This window comes from Athene noctua, chromosome 14, assembly GCF_965140245.1.
Source record: "Athene noctua chromosome 14, bAthNoc1.hap1.1, whole genome shotgun sequence".
Taxonomy (NCBI): Eukaryota; Metazoa; Chordata; class Aves; order Strigiformes; family Strigidae; genus Athene; species Athene noctua.
The window spans coordinates 11,215,077-11,233,931 of record NC_134050.1 but is presented as its reverse complement, the minus strand read 5'-3'; the positions used below and the strand labels follow the sequence as shown (position 1 = coordinate 11,233,931).

At 46.7% G+C, this 18,855-nt stretch overlaps 1 protein-coding gene across 3 annotated transcripts in view; it reads right to left on the bottom strand.

The window, feature by feature from the left end:
- Window positions 1–1,244: 1,244 nt before the first annotated feature.
- The window catches only part of CEND1 (cell cycle exit and neuronal differentiation 1), a 23,612-nt gene continuing 6,001 nt past the window's right edge, over window positions 1,245–18,855 (bottom strand). For all 3 annotated transcript variants that reach the window (XM_074918409.1, XM_074918408.1, XM_074918410.1), the window contains exon 2: window positions 1,245–11,315. In XM_074918409.1, coding sequence (XP_074774510.1) covers window positions 10,745–11,146 — 402 coding nt within the window. In that variant the 5' untranslated portion in view covers window positions 11,147–11,315 and the 3' untranslated portion in view covers window positions 1,245–10,744. The remainder of the gene's footprint in view (window positions 11,316–18,855) is intronic.

The following is an 18,855-nucleotide window of genomic DNA, read 5'->3' as shown; positions in this document are numbered from 1 at the left end:
GTGATGTGTCTGTGCCACTGCCCTCCTCAGCAGTGAGAACAGAGATGATTTTTGTTTGAAGGAGACAGAAGAGAGAGATTCCCCGGCCCATTCCCCCCTCCTCTCTATTGAGTGAGCATTGTTTTATCTCAGGCCGAGGAGGACAGTTTGTGCAGTTTCCTCCAGTGGTTCCAAGTTACAGGGAAACCTCCCAAGTTGCAGCATCACCTGTTGCCATTCCATCCCTGCTGCCTTCCCAGTCACAGCTGCTCACCTGCTCCTGTTAAGAAGAGCTGGGCCAGGCTCTTACAGGAAGAGGGTGCATTTCCCCAACTGAGGAACTGAAGAAGAGCCTCAGCCCCTTTGCAACGGCACTCTCACAACAGAGGTTGCCACCTCTGCCCAGAGAGCTCATCTGTACCTCACTGGCCCAAGGCATGTGTTATTTCACAGACCCTAATTAGGGACAGTGGGGAGCGTCAGGCACCCACCCATCCCAGCTTCTCAGATTCAGCATTCAGACTCAGAAAAGGAGAATTTACTTGCTCTCCTGCTCTTACAAATTTTAAGACGTTAAAACTTGAGTCCTCAGCTGTGTTTCTGTAGCAGAAATCTCAGATGATTAATGCTTTTGCAACTAAAGCAAACAGGTCTGTTTCCTGACCCCAAGGAGTTTACAGTACATGTCTTCCCAGTTCTTAAGAGATTCATTTCCAGACTTCTGCAGAGACCCTGTTTGGGGCTGGTGTAACATGACAGCAACCATTCACGGTGACGTGTACTGCCAAAACCCTCCTCCCCTCTGCCAGGAGTCCCTGGCTCGAGCTGATGTGAGGGCACCCCCCAGTCATCAGCCAGGTGCTCAGAGGATTTTTACTTGTGAGGATAAATGCTCCCAGGCTAACTTAAAACCAATACCAAGCAAATCAGAGCACACCCTAATTTGGCAGGAGAGAGGTCACAACAAACGGAGCTTGGAGACCAGCCTGCAGGACAGGATCACCACTGTGGCTCTGAGTAAGTCTTTAATTGTTCTACACTTTAGTTCCTATGTGGGAATGATCATAACCTTCCTTTGCCTGCTTCCCCTCGGCAGGCTGGAGTGTATTTGGGGCGGGAACTGCCATTTTATACAGTTCTCACTGGGATCGCTAATCCTAACAAATACCGGGCCTGCAGGAAACACAGACATGAGGAAGGAGAGCAAGGGAGAACAGCCATTTTCACTCACACCCCCACATACACAAAGATGTTCACATGAGGAATTATACAATATATCTATGGGTGTATATATATCTCTATATATAGTTTATTTCTCACAATCCTGGTAAGAGTTACAGGTGTATTGGGTATCATTTACAGTTTCACAGCATATGGAGTGGCCATACAGCTTCTGATGTGAGTAACATACAGTGTGTAGAGAGCACACGTTTCCAACCCATCCACCCACCACTCATACAATGGGTTTTCAAAGCTAATACTAGATTCAGCTACGTAGAAAGCCTGGAAAATGTTAGGGTACAGCGTTGGGTGTCGTACAACACTGTCAGTCACAATGGGACAAGCTAAACTACTTTAATTTTCAATCTAGTATTTCTAGTCTACCTGCATTATTGCATTTATACGCTTTTTTTTTAAGTCAAAGTAAATAGAATACTATATGGGAAAGGAAAAATTCTTGACTATTTTAGGATTTGAGCTGCAGCCCATACAAAGTGTCCATAGAAGCATAGACAAGATTATAAATTCAACAAGGTATAAATTAGCTGTATAGCTTTGTGTGTAGGTAGGTGTCCATTTCCCTCCAGGAAATGTGTCTAGCAGCATATAGTTTCTGAAAGCAAAAAAACCAAACCTGTATGTTGAACACAGGTAAATATGTGTAAGTAACAAGCAGGTCTGTTTGTACAGGGAAGAAGTCAAGGTGTCACTCTGAAAATTACTGTCATTTGGAAAACACATTCAGGGGCTGCCTCAAAACCCACCAAGGTCACTGGAAAGATGCCTGGGGCTCCCAAGGCAGCAGAAAGCAGTTTCCCACTACGTGTTTGAGCTTTCCACCTGACTTCTGAGGGCTTTGGATCAATCCCTGAAAAAGTAACAGAATCCAAGCAAACCAAAGGGAAAAAAAAAAATCCCCTGTAATCTGACCTTCGAGTTCCCTTTCTCCAATTTTAGTTTCTCCACAAATTTGTAAACAACCTGCACCTACCACTAGAAGAGAGTTGGTTTTCACTGGGGAGTTGAGATTGCACCTTTTAAATATTTCAGTTGAAACGGTCCTAACCAGGCACCAGGCTTAAGAAGGGCTGCTCAAAACTTAGTAAAGCCAAATTATTCTCTTGTTGGTTTGTTTGGGTTTTTTGTTTGTCTGTTTGGTTTTAACATAACAAAATTGTATGGCACCCTTGTTCTTATCAAATTGCCCCAGAAACTTGACGGCTTGAAGCTGCTGTGGCAAAACCAGGGATACAATGCAGGTCTTTAAAGTTGCAAAGATGATTAAAGATTCCTCTCTTTCCACTGGGCGTTTTGGTACTGTAGCGTCATCATGCACAGACAGGAAGAACCAGTGCTGCACTGTGGCTATGAGAAATGAAAAAATAATGGAATTGTCTGTGAATTTCAAGCTTGGAGCAACTGAAAGAGAAAGAGGAGCAAGTGCAATGGTCTAAATCCCATTTAACCTGTTAGATTTTTAGTAAGAAAAAAAAAAAATCTATTTAATTTGAAGACCATAGCAACGAACAGAGCTTGAGTCCCCAAATACTTCCTATCAGAGCACACACAGTCCAAAGCAGCAAGCAGAACTAGCACACAGGGTAGAGCCGAGCCCACACCTCTGGAAAGCCAATGGCTATGATGTGCCGCATGGCTTGCAGGCTTTGGGTGTCAGGTTATTGGCATGGTTAGTGGAATGAGAGTTGAATTTTCAAGGCCCAGCAGTCTTGCATTGCTGTACACAGTAACACCTGAGCAGTCCATTCCAACAGACAAATCCTTGCAGGCCTCTGTGTCCTTAGCCCTGCGGCTAAGGGAGGATGAGAGTGAGCTGCAGCACGCCCCTGGCACAGGAGCTGAGCCTTCAGGGCCAGCAGAAAAATGCAGGTCACTGACTTCAGCTGAGAGGCAGCTCTTGAGCACCTCTTCTCTGCTTGTGGTTTTGGTGGTCTGGAGGACTACAGAAGCTCTAGTTTCAGCCGAGCATAGCATATGCTGACACTGTGGCAGCATCTCTTGAGCAGTCAGACCTCACACCTGGCTGGCAAGGCAGGCTCCAATCCTGAGCAGAGCTTGTGGCCATGCAGTGACTTTCTGACATGGAAGAGCAAGGACAAGAGAAGGACCTTCCAGCCGTGGTTCCCTCACCTGCTGAGCTCCTGCAGCAGACAAGAGCATCTTGCAGACTCTGCCCCTCAAGCCTCAATGATCAGGGCAGATGAAAACTTCCTAAGCTCCCTGCTGTGTCTCCATGTTCCCCTGAGGTGCTCCGTGGCTGAACACTGCCTGTATCTTTTGGGTGGGGCTACACAAAAGCTGCCTCAGCCTTGGGGCAGAGTTTCTGCCTGGCTGTGGAGAGGCCACAACTGCAGAGCTGCCTGGGAAGAAAATAGGGAAAGGAAAGGGAATACAGCCCAGTAGCCAAAGCAGCAGTAAAGGACAAGCAATGAATCAGATCTCCAGAAACCAAAGAAGCCATGTAGCTTGTAGCAGTTGAAGATCTAGCATGAGCAGACAGCCTGGAAATTTGGACATTAGAAAGAAAAGCAGGTCACAGGACTGGACTGATGAGCTATAAAAAGAGGGAAAAGTCACCATACAACCACTTTGCTCAACAGATTAAACTCCCCAGAGCCGGTCAATCGAGGTAACATGATCTGAGCTACCCACTGCAAGATACAATAAAAGACATAGAAAAATGGTGTTGGACAGACCCAGCCAAGCCCAGCCAAATGGCAGTGGGTGTGGAACACACCAGTGGGGTGTGTTCCAAGCCGGTGTCTCAGTTCCACTGCAATACCCTCAGTAGCACCTTCTGTCATCATCTGGGCTGCTCAATTCAGGATAATCTAGCTCAATCTTCTGTATAGCTACCTTCAGTTTGATGAACCTGGATTAAGTACCCTCTCATTTTTGCCACATATCTGTCATGACACTAAAACACCTCAGTCTGTGCTCTTTGCCCTTAATGCCACTTAAAAAAAAAAAAACTTCCCTTCAATGATTAATACTTTAAATAGATGAACTTCAGGAAATAACAAATCTCCAACTGAATGAGGACAGGAGAGGTTTTACAGAGAACGATGGGCAAAAACTAGTCACTGCAAGAGAAGCGTTTAGGGCCTAATGGCGGGCTGAAAAGAGCACCAGTATTTAATCCACAGTGCTTGGCCGACGCTGCCTGCATCGCCCTCTCCTGGCTTCTTCACAACCTGCAGAGCACAAATCCTGAAGTAGGGGGGTGGTACCGCAGCCCTTGGCCCAGAAGATTGCTTCGCAGGCTTCTTCACCTCCTGCGGTGGAGTTGTCAATCGAGCGCCACTCTCAGGACCTAAAATGCACAGGCAGCCCAGGTCAGATCTCCAGCATCAGCCAATTTCTCCCCGAAAGCATCAAGAATCAAATACCTCTGGTGTAAATAACAGAAAATATCCAGATTCCAGCCTCCTGTGCTGAGATTTTAACTAACTTTGATACAGAATTTTTATTATCCACATCAAAGCCAATTCTCTTCATGAAGGGAGGTGCCCAACCTGTACAACAGAACTGTAGTCAGTTCATGGAAAAGATGATGTAGTGCTGTTGCCTACCCTTACGGAAGATGGCTCTCCCTGGATTGGGAGAATTCTCCCAGCTCCGTGGCAAAGGGAGCGAGACCACAGTAAGATGCTACATGGCTTGGGAAGGGAACCAACATCCCCGCTCCAGCGTGACTAAGTCACAGACTAAGAGGATCAGAGTGCAAGTAGGTTGGATTTTTCAGTCCTTTTCATAGCAAAGCATGTGAAAAGAGAACACAGCCTTTCAAAATGCCCAAATCATAAACTTGCAATTTCCCTTAATCATACAAAGTTGGTTGTCGAAAACTTCAGGTCTTTTTCTTGCTTCACTCACCCTTTAACACTGAACAGAGACAGAAAAAAATGCATTTGGAAAAGTCGGTTAGTGAAGGTTAATTTGCTTGGCATCGGAGTTGGTCATTTTTGGTTTTGTCCTAGGAAAAAATAGAAGTGGATATGGTATAAAAGTTAATGTGTCCTTACCAAAACTGCTAAGATAATGATGTCGTGCTTTTTTCTCTGCACTTCTCTGTACTGTTTCTTATACCCTCTCAGAAGCACCATCTTGAAGCTTTCTGTAGAGCTGATTGAATTTCCAAGAATTTCACCTTTCAAATACATTTTTTCATTGCCTTTTTTGGTTTGTTTCTTGAAGAATAATTTTTTTTCTCAAATCTTCAGGACTGTTATTTTGAAGCAATTCTAAGAATAGTTAGAAGGATGCTGATTTCTAAATGCCAGTGTCATTTCCAGGAAAGGAAGGGAAATTTTTAGAAATCATCTCTCACCAACTCTAGGTTTCTTTAGTTACACTGTTGTTGTTTATACACAGATACTAAAGTAAGTATAAGCGTGGTTGTGAGCATGGCTGCCTCGGCTAATACCAGAGAAGACTCTCCCTATACTCAGCAGAAGGACTAAGGAATGTTTTTGTCCATTTTAAAAACCCATGCCCTTGAGATGATTTTACATTTTACGATGACCTGCAATCATATCCCTGGTGCCAAAGAGATCTCAAATGCCTGAGCAGAGCATGGTGAAGCCAATGGGAAAACACCGCTTGTTTTCAGTAGTCTATGGACCAACCCCTAAACTTTGATTCAGCAGAGACATAAACCCATTTTTAATTTATCACTCAACCTAAGGGAACTAAGAAGTGCTTCAGGGCAAGCGACTGTTCAGTGTTTTAAGTGTGAGCCCGAGAGGGGAACAGCACCTGGAGGAACACATTCTTACCCTCCTGAAAATGCTGCTGCATTATCCTTTGGCTTCCAGATTTGTTTGCATCCTACTGCAGAACTGTTAGGAATAATGGGACTTGTCCATAGCATGTTAAATCGGTAGAAAGAGGAAGCAGAAGTGTAATCTGTTTCATCTTTCTTAAAGCTAGAAGCATCAAAAATCTTCTACTAAGTTGTACAAGAGACCATAATGATATTTTTATATTTGACTAAAACTTATGGCTCCTTTAAAATAGATTGAGATCAGGTGTAGTCATCAAACCTATAGTTTTAGTGATAAGCTACAATGTCTGAAGTCAGTTTTGCAAATTTATAGTTTATAGACCTTATCAAAAGAGTAAACTAGCAATCTAGATCTCTTCAAATCCCAAGCACAGAATCTGATTAGTTTTAAGCGTTAGTTCATTCTCCCCACGGAGATATCACTAGAAGGACTTCATATCACAAACACCACACAAAGAATAACATCAAGCAAATAACGGCATGTGCTCAGTACGAGAAAAGACAACTATTTATTTAGCACAGCGAGTTCAGTCATTTAAAGCCTTCTGCTTCGACAAATTTGGTTTCAATCTCGCTTCGATTCTGAGAGAGGTGAATTTGCTCTTCTCAGCCTAGTTCTCGCTGGACATTTGTTTTCTCAAAATGAAACCACTGCACAGCCTGGCACATTAAGGCAGAACAGGAGGTGTTTGCTAAAAGGATGTCATTTGCAAGTCGGGACTGAAGTGCATTGCCCCAGCTGCATGCGTAGGAGTGTGTGTATCATCTACGCTTGAGCTACCTGACTCAAATCAACACTAGACCCACACCTCAAAAAGCGCCACAACACAGTCTGGTATAGTTCAGTATAGTCTAAAAGTGCCTTATTTTAAAGCGAGTAGCCCACATGACTATCCAGGGAGGGGAACAGTAATTTTGAGCTTCTAGCACAAATGGACACATCGAACATTCAGCAGTTCACTAGCCATACATTCTTTGCACTGAGAAGAAACCAGGACCGAAAAGGAATTCAGGTGCTGCATGGCATGATGCAAATGGCACAAAAAAAGACATCACGGACACTTTGTGTGAATGCAGGGGAACAAATGAAGAGTCATCTCAAGGTTGGCTTGTTTTTTCCTCCCCAGACTGCAGTAATATAAACATATATGCATGTATACATACATATGCAGAACATTCTTCAAGGCAGGTTGGTGTATACACACGCACACAGGTGTTTTCCAAACCAAACTGCCAAAAATGTGGGTTCAGGTAGTGAATCTGGACAGCAGACAGCAATGGTTAAGTGATCACAGGAAGTGGAAAATCCCTTAGGTACAGGATGTACCATGTTCCCTGCTCAGGGAGGGTTCGCATGTGGTTACATACCCAGCTGATGACCTGCAGTCCCATCCCATCACCATCTCTGTGGTGTGTTTCTGGATGAAATTAGTGGCCTTGCATCTGAGAGCTCTAAGGACAGGGGGGGTTGGAGGTGGACAGAAATGGTTAAGGCCCATGTCAGCTGAGAACTGTTTTCCCCCTCTTCAGTTGCCAAAGGAAATAAAAACTGTTGTCAAGGAAATAAAAACACTTTAGGAAGTAAAATAGGAGACTCAAATGAGGCAGGTGGTTTTTTCCTCCCTCTATCTATGCTGGTCAAGGCAGAATAGATATATCTGTAATGTTGTCACGCACTGCTAAAAATGTAATCACATGCCGGGGCTGAGAGGGAGGGAACAGACAGGACAGGTAGAAGCATCTCTTGAAGACAGGCCTCCCACTTGAAAACAGAAGTCACTGTCTGAAAATCACCACCCTACTTTGACTAAACATGAATTGGAGCAGGAGTGACCGATTTCCCTTCCTCAAGAGCAACGTATGCAAAATTTCCCTACAGCCAAGAACTTTGTGCTTCAGAGATCCAAGGGAAGAGGAGCTCAGGAACAGCCATCCCCACATCCCAACCCCGGCAGTTTGGATACATTACTCTGTACCCAGTGGGCACAGGCCTCCCAGTCTCGGAGATCAGGTCCCTGGCAGGACTGCACTGCAGTTTGGCTTGGGCACCCATTTCTCTTGTGGGGAACCAGAATGAACAGTTCAGGGTGAAAGCAGGGGCAGGGGGAGCAGATATGCTATAGAGTCTCTCCCCAAGATGGCAAGAGAACATGCCCAGAGCATAGGCAGGGTCTGGAGGCTCTGCAGCACTCCCAGACTCTAGTGTAGATGCCACAGACTCACCACGTCCTCTGGCAAAGTCTCATTGCAGACACTGCAAGGGAGCCGTGCTGGAACTGCTTCTGAGCTAGGTTCTCTCAGATCTCTGCTTTCCAAATACTTTCCTATCTATTTGCTATTGTTTGCCCTCCCTTCTCCCCCACCCCAAAATAACCTCTGAACATCTGCAAAACAGGATGAGGGGAAATCAGTTCTCTAGACAAAAATGGCATTACAAAAACACCCCACCACAGACCCTTCTGCTTCAAACTGAGTAAATTCTCTGGTCTGAGTAACACGCAGCTGCTAGGAGACACGTGCACAACACATGCAGAGAGTGCTTTAAGGAACCAGGATTTCACCCAGGGCTGTAGCACTCGTTCCAAAAAACACTGTGAACGCAACCCCCTGTCTCTGTACTGGTGAAAGTAGAGGTAGACATTAAACTGCAGCCTGTTGTTCATCAGAAGACAGCATCTGATACTCCCAGAGGCTGTGCACCTTTGGGAATATTTTATGAGCCTTGGGGGAAAAAAAGAGAATGAAAAAGCTCAGCATAAGAATGGCCAGGCTGCATCAAAAAACCTTTTGTTTGGGGAAACCATATGCACTCAGCCAACCAAACTTGGAGGTAAATAAGACAGACATGAGCTAAGAGAAGAATTGCCAGCTCAGGTTATACACACCCACCATCCTATTCAGTAACCTTGCCCGAAGCAGATTACCTCAAAGGCAGGAACGTACACCTTTCTCTGGCCCCATACTAACTGAATTTATACACCCAGGCTCAGTTAGAGATGTATGACTAAGGCTTCTTACTGAACTCCCTCCACTTTGTCACAACCCCTTGCTAACCATTGCTCCAAAACCCTGCCCCCATTGGCTGAAACTGCTGCTGAGCTCCGGAGACTCTGTGGTTCTGAGCTCATCTAATCTCTGATCTAATTTAAAAACAAAATGTAAGGTCTTTTTTGTAAGACTTTTTGCAGTAGCACAGCAGCTCAGAGTAGTCTAATGGCAGCTTTCAGAATAAGATCCCCCCACCTCATGGTGTTAGGGGAAAGGCATCAGCCAATGCACTAAACACCCTCTCTTGTCGCCTGTCTTCCCTTTCCCCCTCACAAGGTCTGGCTTTAGAGCCAAGGTACTCACCAATGAAACCAGGCTGTTCCTGAGGGATGGGAATTTGTTTCCATTTTCAAAGTATGGAGGATTCACAGACCCTCTTACTGTCATAGGAGGGAGGTAAGAAATCCCCCCAGGACAGACAGACCTCCAGTGCCCTTGAACAGGGTATCCCTGGTATAAAGCAGGTCAGTGTTATTCACACATGGGGTCACAGGTCCTCTCTGCCCCTAAAACCAGCTCATGTCTTTTTTTTCTACCTTCTCATGTACCAAGAGACCATAGCCTTCAGTGGGGGGGAAAAAAAAAAAAAATAAAATCAGGTGAAAGGCCTGATTCAAAGCCTAAAGGAATGAACAGAAAGAGTCCAGCTGACCTTGAGGGAGCCTGGGCTGAGGCCATAGCATCCTGCAAAGCCCAGCCTAACTTTAGGAAATACTAGATCCAAAACAAAGTCTCTCTACCCCCAAACGCTGCCTGTATGACCTTGGCGAGCCATGGGATCCTAAAGGCTACCTGCCAGCCTGCAAGAAACCAAGCAGACAGCAGCAGCCACCTGCGTGAGGTCAGCACGGGGCTTCGCCAGGTACCTCCACTTGCTGCTGACTGCGTCGTTGGTCGCGGTACGGCTCCTCTGCTCACTCCCCCGCTGGCAGCTCAGCCAGAGAAGTGACCCGATGTGATGTCCCAAGTTGCCTACTCAGCTCTACCATGCTGCAGTCTCAGCCCCAGCTGCAGCCAGCCTGTTTTCTCTGGGGCACTTCTGAGTTAGGTTTTTAAAGGTGGGTTGATGAGCAGCAGGTACATAAGACACTTGTTAGAGAACACACTTTGCTGTTTGGGTCAAGGAGCTGCCTTTTGTCTGCAATTGCCCAGTGCTTCCCCTGCCCTGGAGGTGCTGGATAAACACCAACCCAACACATGGTGACAGGCAAACTGGGTATTGGCACTAGGCCCCACCTACCCTTATATCTTCTTTACCACAACACAACTTAAAAACAAACCAAACAGAAACCAAAACACAAAGTGGGGACTCTGGATGGGACGTAGAACACTTTGGACTTGAAAACAGGGGACTGCAAGAGAGGTGGGGGTGTCTCCCAGGGAGTACAGCAGGGGAGGGGAGGGGACACCGTCATTTACACCAATCAGGAGAAGCTGTAATCTATACACAGTGGTATAAGCCAAGATATATTACATGAAAGAACACACTGAGTGCATGGAGTTACCCACACTGGGTCAAACTGGCACAGTTGTCTTGAACAAGACTCTTGAAGTTGCAGTTGGTGTTTGTTGTTGACCTATCTAGCTCACTCTCTATATATATAGATATGTATAGAATTTTTCTGCATGCATTTGTCTCAAAAGGAGCTGTACAGATGGGCTGGGTTTCTGATCCCCACCCCGTCTTGGTCTTCATTTTTTCCGGGCTAGGAATGCCACTCCCACAATCACAGCGAGCGCAGCCACCGCCACTCCTCCGACAATGATCAAGGGCTTCATGTTGTCGAAGATGCTGCCTGGTGACTCCTCAGAGCTGTTTCCCTTGTGGTCAGAGTCAGGGGACTGGCCGGTGGCCTCTTGTGTCTCCGTGGTGGCAGGGCTGGGTTTCAGGTTGCTGTGGTTGTTCACGATGGCAGCATCACCACCGGCCTTCTTGGTGACAGAGGTGGCAGTGGCAGGAGCAGGCTGCTCTTTGGGGATCTCCTTCTTGTCTGCATTTGTGGCAGGCCCAGGGTTGGGCTTTTCTGGCTTTCCAGAGCTGGGGGCCTTGACGTCAGGTTTGTTTCCACTTCGGACATTGCCTTTGGAATCCATCCCTACGAGCGCTGTGGGTAGTGACTGGACACCACGTGCGCGGGGCTATCCCAGCTCTTCTTTGCCCGACTGCTGGAGAAAGAGGAACCACCTGAGCTCAAGGCCTTGGAGAAGTTGTCTTGGGATGATTCTCACACTGGCAGTGTCCTATCTGGACATGATACAGCACCTGGAAGAGGAAGCAGAACAACGAGAGGTGAGGGAAAGAACAGAGCAAGCCAATGCCACTCTACCTGGAGGCAACAGAGGAGGACAGAAGACAAAACTGGAAACTGTTGGCTCTTTCTTTAGTAACTTTGAGCTATATTCAAAGCATCTACTACAATGCCTGTACCTGCAAGAATATCAAACAAGTCAGACTGACTATCACCTGTGGGTGCCACAACTAGGCTCTGTGTAATCAAGTCCATCCTGACCATGTACATGATGCTAATTTGTCAGTGGCAAGATATACTCATGTCCAACCAAATAAATCTTACTTTTCTTTTGCTCACCACAGCTCCCTTCCTCCTGAGTAAGGAGAAAACATTTTGTTTGATGGAAAAGCAGATCAATAGCTCCTCCCTGCTTGAATCTCACCCTCTACCCTTCTTTTTGCAGCATTATCCCAAGTTTAGGAAGTGGTTAATATGTGATCTTGTGTGATACTCTCCATCCAGATGGGTAGTAGAGAAAAAAAAAAAAAAAGCAGGATTAGTTCCTCAGTTATCACAGGTATCAGATCTACAAGGATTATTGCTGTCAGCATTTCTGGTGGAGCCACAGCCGAATAAAGCAAGCGCCAGATCCTCAGCTGGTGCAAACCAGTGTAAGGACCCCAGTGCAGCAGCATGAATTTACTGGAAAGCAGCCGAAAGATTTCACTCCCATCTCCTCCTTGCAGTGGATAGCTGGGCTCACCTACAGAGCTGAGCAGGATGGGAGATGTACTGCAGGTGATTAGCTAGAGCCATTTTCCCCAGGGAACTGATGAAAGCAGTGAACAGCATGGCTGCATCCAGAGAATTCAGCAAATGGACAGAGTGGGCTTCAAAGGGTTATAAAAACACAACAAAAACATCACCCCAACAAGTCTCACTAGGCAGGGTGAGCTGTGAGATAGAGCTCCCATGGCTACACCTCTGCACAACAGGAGGAGAGGAGACGGCCGCTGGGCAGCTTGCCATCAGGCCTCCGGTGGTGCAGCACCATGTCAACTCTGAGCTTCGGAAATAACGAGTAAACAAGAGGCAGCAGTTAGATCTGCGTCGCCTGCTTCATTACCTCCCTGCTGACCTTCAGCGCTGCCAGGAGCCTGCTGAGAGCTTTCTGCCTGCTAAGTGAAATATGAGCTTATTAGCTGTCTGGATTTCAAAATAAAGAGACTCCTCAAAAACCTCTACAGATAGATGTTTCTTCCAAAGCAGCCCAGAGTGCAGATCACTCTAATGACAGACAGGAAGAAGGTCCCAGGGTTGCAACAATGGTCTCTGCTGCCAACTCTTCTGGGCAACAGGCTAACAAAGGTGGTGTTTTAATCTCCATCTAGGCAGAAATGCTGGCCTGGAGGAAACCTACACACAGAAATACCAGGTTTGGGTCCAGAGCAAAGCTGGGCAACATCTTACAGCTTGGTCTAAGATGGAAACTCCCCCCACTCCTGTTCTCCCTTGTAAGCCATTGTTTGATGGCCACTATCTTCTCCAATACTGGTCAGCTGGAGTTGACCAAGGAAACTGCAGCACCAAAATCATGGAAGTCCGTAGCTCTCATGCTGCACCAGTTATGGTGACTGTGACACTAGCGTGCCGCATACTGAAAAGGCCATCTAAAAGGTTGGCAGTTAGCCTAGGAAAGTGGCCTCAGCTCTTCCTGTAGCATGGAAATGGGACAGGCACTCAGAAGGCTTTCCATAGACCTACCTGACACACCTCCCTTGAAGAGGATGAATTTTAGCTGGGTAGTATTTGCTGAGATGGAGCCTCCAAAAGATGTTAGATGAGCCAAGCTGGCCAGTTTTGAAATAAAACATTGAAAGATGAGAGGCAAATAATCTGCCCCCAGGGTTTCATAGCCAGCATTAAGCAAGATAGTTGTTACTCTTCCCTTAAATTTTCAATTCCATCTAACTCCAAGCTCTTCCCAGGGAATTAAAAAAAAACCAAACCAGCCCTTCACTTGTTTAAAAGTCAGCAATCAAATTTCCCTAGCAGCTCTACACAGGCCTTTGGGTGTAAAAAAGCATGGTCTCTGACTGCAGCTGAACAATACTTACATTTCTGAGTCTGTGATATTAAACCATTCTAGAAACCCAAACCACCACCACTCTCCCCTCATTCTTCACTGAAGATTCATCATACATTTGGGCATCTTGTACCACACAAACACAATCCCAGATGCTCACCAAGCTTAAGACCTTCTCTGTGGCTTGGGAGTTTAGATAAACACAGGGTCCTAGCCAAGTGCAAGAATATTTTCCTCTCCTTACTCATTTTGTAACATTTCTGTAGATACCACCCACCTCACCTTTTCCTTCCTATTGCCTCCAAAAAGCATTCATACTGTTCTGCTCGGTAGAAAACCTACACAGATCCAGGACTCACAGAACTCTGCTCTTCTGGTTTGGGAGCAATCTATCCTCATTTTACATCTGGTACAATAATAACACAAAGAAATAGCAAGTAGAGCCCAAGACTGAAGCGGGCTTAGAGGTTAAAACAGGGAGAGTCAAATTAATCATGTCAAATATTAAATTATCTGTTTAGTTGCTTTGATATCAATTAGCTGGACTACTCACACACTCTCTAATATTTGTGTGGTTATACTACATGAACCAAACATTAAACTTCTGCTGCTTTCCCTAGAAAAACTATATGCAGCAGGCAGAGATGGTAGGGGTAATTCACAGATGGGGAAAACTGGTCTCTTTGCTGAGAAATGGGGACTCTGCACAGCCCAAGTACCTCACAGTTTATCTACACTCCTCATTGATCAGATATGGTTTCCAGATTCCTGAAAGCAGGAAAGCTGGCTTTGCTCAGAGCCTGTGCTGTGCCATGGAGCCTTGTCCTGCAGCCATGCCCTGCACTGCTACCAACAGCTCATTAAAGAGCTTCTTGATTGCTAAGTGAGTTTCCACTAGAAGCAATGCAAGCCCCTCATGCAGATTAGAAAAGGTTTGAAAAGATGTAGAAACCAAATTAAGCCAAGAATCAGCATCAGCAGTTTTGAAGTATCCACATGAAAGGGCTTTCTGTCAGCCGTTTTCCATCCCTGCGACCAGCCACAGCATTGCCCAGCATCCCTCCAGACCCTTTGGCTTGGTTGAGCTGATGCTGCCAAACTCTGCAGCTGAGAAGCTCCAGCACCCTTTCTGCCCCCACCAGCTGCAGTACGGCTACCAGAACCACTGACTGGGCTAGCACCATGCTGGTTTGCAGCCATTGGTGCTGCCCTCCTCCAGACTCAGGGCAGTCTTAGCAGCACATCTGCTTCCATCATAGTACTTAACCCTCTTCTGCACGTTATTAAATACCTCCCAAGCAGACTCCCTACCTTGGGTATCATCTTGTCTTCCCTTTTGCTCTCCTTCCCCTTCCCAGTCCTCTGCTTTCAAGGGCATGAACACGTTGCTCATCTTTAAGCACCTCTGTGTCCCACAGACTGAAAAGAAAGGTGCTTTCCTCATTTTCCAAAACTAAGCCTTCACATACAAGTGTGAGGGGTTTTTCCCCAGCCTCCTTCTCTTCCCTCATTCCATCACACAACGTTTTTCCCTAATGACCTGTTTCTTCACCTTTGCTTTCTTCTTTATAGCTCCTCACATCTATTTATTCCTTCCTTCTCTCTCCATCTCAGTTGCTGTCTTTGCCTGTCTATCCACTCCTCCCCCTTCCAGTTCCCTCTCTGCCTCCCACACAGACAGCAGCACTTGAGAATATGGTTTTGTGAGCGAGAGACTTCATTCCCTCCCTTCCCCCCCCCTTCATGCTATTCCTTTGTTTTACAATCTATGCCTTTTCAGGGAGGTTTTCACTTGCCAGCAGCTAACCAGCTCTGCCCCAGTCTGGAAAGAGGCAGCAGAGATGATTAAACCAGTGATCAAGGAAAGAAAGGAAAAGAAAAGCCCTCCAAATTCCTGCTGCTGCAGGAAGCCGCACACAAACACCACAGCCCTCCTGGGATGCCTCTGCTTGTTGCAGCTCTCAAGGTCAGTGCAGTCAGACTCACCCGTGCAACAAGCTGGCCCCAGCCAAAGCAACAGGGCCGACATAAGGAACATCCTTCCTCAGCTCCCTGAAGGGCACCTTTTCTGCCTCAACCCCCAGCAAATTAGCAAATACATCCATTCATCTGTCTCCTGTGTGCGCAGATGAAAGCTGCATCAATCCTGCACTGAGCAAAGCAGATGACTCATTGCTAGCTTTGTTGTAACACAGCACCATTAGAAGGTCCTCTTCCCTCTGCAGAGACCAGCCCCATCCCCGAGACCTATAACCTTCTCCTCGTTGTTTCAAGTCAGAAGGAAAAGGCGGCAACTTTGTAAGGCTGAGCAGCTGCTACAGAGCATGGGGTCTGGGGTGCGGTGGGAAGCTGCACCCCACAGATGTGTGTAGGGTCATAGCAGTGCTGAGCATGTGGCTCGTGTTGGGTTTTTCCCCTGCTCCACAAAAAGCAGCCCCTTTCCATTGGGTCCTCAACTGCCTCACTGACACACTTGTCACCAAGAAAGAATTCAGCCAACACAGTGGGGTTATGTATCTGAATTGATACTGGCAACAAAGGTCCATCCACACACTCCAGGTGTCCTCCAGTTGAAAGCATCAGTCTCAGCTGCTGACTGTGTCTGACGTGTAGCAATACTGTGCTGAAAGAGCCAGAGATGGCAGAAAAGACCTTATATAGCCTCAAATCTTCTTCCGTAACACCTACTTAATCTCCCCTTCACTTTTGTCATTCCCACCTGTCTGGAAAAAAGGTGTGAAGGTTTGCCTTTTTGGGGTGAAGAGGAGAGTTGTAAGTACTAAAGCCCCATTCTCTTCAGTAGCATGGCCTGTGTTGGCTTTTGGGCAAAGACTTAACTGGATCCCTATTACTAGGCAAATATTAATGCGTCTTCCTGCCTCATCTCCACTGTCAGCCCCAAACCCTGTTAGTCTGAAGCAGCTGAACCACAGCAGAGACCATCCCGCAACTCTGCATTGCTTGAGCCAGGCACTGTAGCAGTCTAACTCCCAGAGGCTGGGGACAGAGGTCATCTGCAAGGAGACAAGGGCTGCCACCAGGCCTGCTCCCAATTCCCTTTGGAATGACATAGCTGGAAGTCAGCAAGAGTTGAAAGCACTCAGCAGTGCTAGAGGAGACAGCTTGTGCCTCTCAGGACCCGGCCCCTCCTTCCTGAAGCTAGGAGAGGGCTCTGAACCTGAGAACACCACACCCACAGTCCTCATCATATTCTTCAGTCAATTGCTCTTACACCAACACAGTGAAAGGTTTTCAGAGTCATGGAAGAAGAACATACACTGAATACCAATTAATTTCAGGTCCCTTCAGCAGGTTCTGTAAGTCTCAGCTGGCAGGCTTGCATTTGGTCATTTAAGACCAAACTAGCTTTCTAAGGGACAGAAAATGGCCCTCAGACAGCTTCCCTTTTGGTGAGTGCAATTTGCACCTGCCAAAACTGGCTCACAGGATTGAATTACCATCAGGCACTGGCACCAGCTGGTAGGTGAAGAGCAGGTAATTTTAGACTGAAGTCCGCAGATTTTGTTCCTGGGGCAGTCTGTGCACATAAACAGGAAAATTAGAATTTGGCCACTTCAAAGAGGCACCTGAAAACACAGAACTTCCCAAAAAGGGAAAAAGAAACAACGACAAAGAAGTAGCGTTCCAACTACAAAAGATAAGGCAGCAATGAGCTGAAGTGACTGAGACAAGGCTGTTAGAAATCAGGGGTGCTACTGGGGGAGATCAAGTGCTGCCACAGGCTTCCTACGTGACCTTTGCATGTGAAACTCTCTCCTTCAGTGTAAATCAATATGATCCAGGGGGCTGAACTCACCAGTGTGAGACCCTCAGATGGAAGACAGAATGATCATATGGAGTATTACCATCCCCAAAGAGGTCTTGACCAAAGCAGTCAGAGGAAAATCAGCTGGAGCACATGGCTAATGCGAGTTCATGATGTGCTGAGGAAAATGCCAAGTGAAAGGTAGCCTGTTCTGAAAGATTAAGGCTTCTCTGAGGTTACTGGCCACAGGGCAATACCAGTTCCTTGCCACCTGTCGTTTTGTGGCAAAAGAAGAAAGAGGCTGCAGTCAAGCACATTGCCCTGAAGAAGGGATTATTTCAGAGAGCCATAGCGTAGGGTTTAGGGTGTCCCTCCTAAAATCCTGAGGCTTTAGATCACTTTCACCTCCCTTTCTTCTCCCAAAGATTAGCAAATCTCCTCATGCACCAGACAGACTTGAGAGTTAAGGAAAGGTGGGACCGTGAGCACGGAGTGAAGTGAACAGACTGCAGGAGGAAGTGCAAGTCCTGGCTAGCTCAACTGAACATCATGTAAGAAACCATCAAAATCCCCCTAAAAAACCCCCCAGCTGTCCCTCCACAGCTGCTAGCTGAAGGCAGAGCTGGAATCACTCTTTGGAGTTATTTTAGGGTAGAAATTAGAATCAACTTGCTGACTTAGAGCCAGGCTAGCCCTACATTTCCCCCCATAGGATTCACCTTAAAAACCTGACTGACTCAAATGTAGCACCTTCACTGTCCTTTGAAGACATTTGCCTGCCAGAGAGTTCATATCAGTCACTGGGGCATCCCACTGCTTCTGGAAACCCAACAAGAATTGTCAGTCATGTCTTTTCATTTATGTAGCTCGGCTTCATTTCAGTACCTGTTCACTCAAGCTGTTCCTTTCGTTTGGCCACAGAAGCCCAGTTTCACCAGTTTGTGCTCCTGAGATGTGCTTTTCCATTTTTCCAGTTACTCCTGCAGCTCTGTCCCTGCTCCAGGCTGAACTCCAAGTGCCTGCCCTGACTCAGACCCAACAATTTAGACTGAACATCCCCCTCCCGTTTGGAAGTACCTTGCCAGAGACATTGAGGATCCCATTCACCTCTTCCACTGCAACAGCTCATCCAAACCAGCCAGCTGGTGCAGCAGTTGCAATACAGAGAAGGAATAAACAGTGACTGATTTGTGGGAGGCTGAGCTCTTGCAGCCTCATTTTCCACCTTGCTCATTAACTTGTGCACAAAAATAGACCTTTGCTCTCCATAAAGAAGTACCGACTGTACCATCAAAGGTGGCTGAACTGTTTCTGTGGTATGGTGGAGGGAGATCCTCCCACAGGGCTCTGCCCATCGCCAGCAGCGGTCATTACAGCTGGTCAAGCTATTCATGCTGGATCAGGAAGTCCACAGAGTGCATGTGGCATTAGTGAAGAAAGATCAAAGATAGGCAAACCCTAACTTTTTTCCCCCCACTGAAGTGGGGAGCTGCTGATGGCTCCAAGGGGGTCAGTGCTTGGGGTCCTGACCTTCTTATCTCATCCTTACATAATGCAGCTTGGAGGACCAGACGCTGTCCTTTGGTCTGTGCCCATTTCCTCTGCTGTATGGAGAATAATCCATCAGGGCTGGAAGGATTTGTGTTCAGTCCCCTTCCCCATCCCAGCTGCCTCCTGCAACTGAACAACATATTTTGTTTCCCAGTGCCTCAACAGCCCA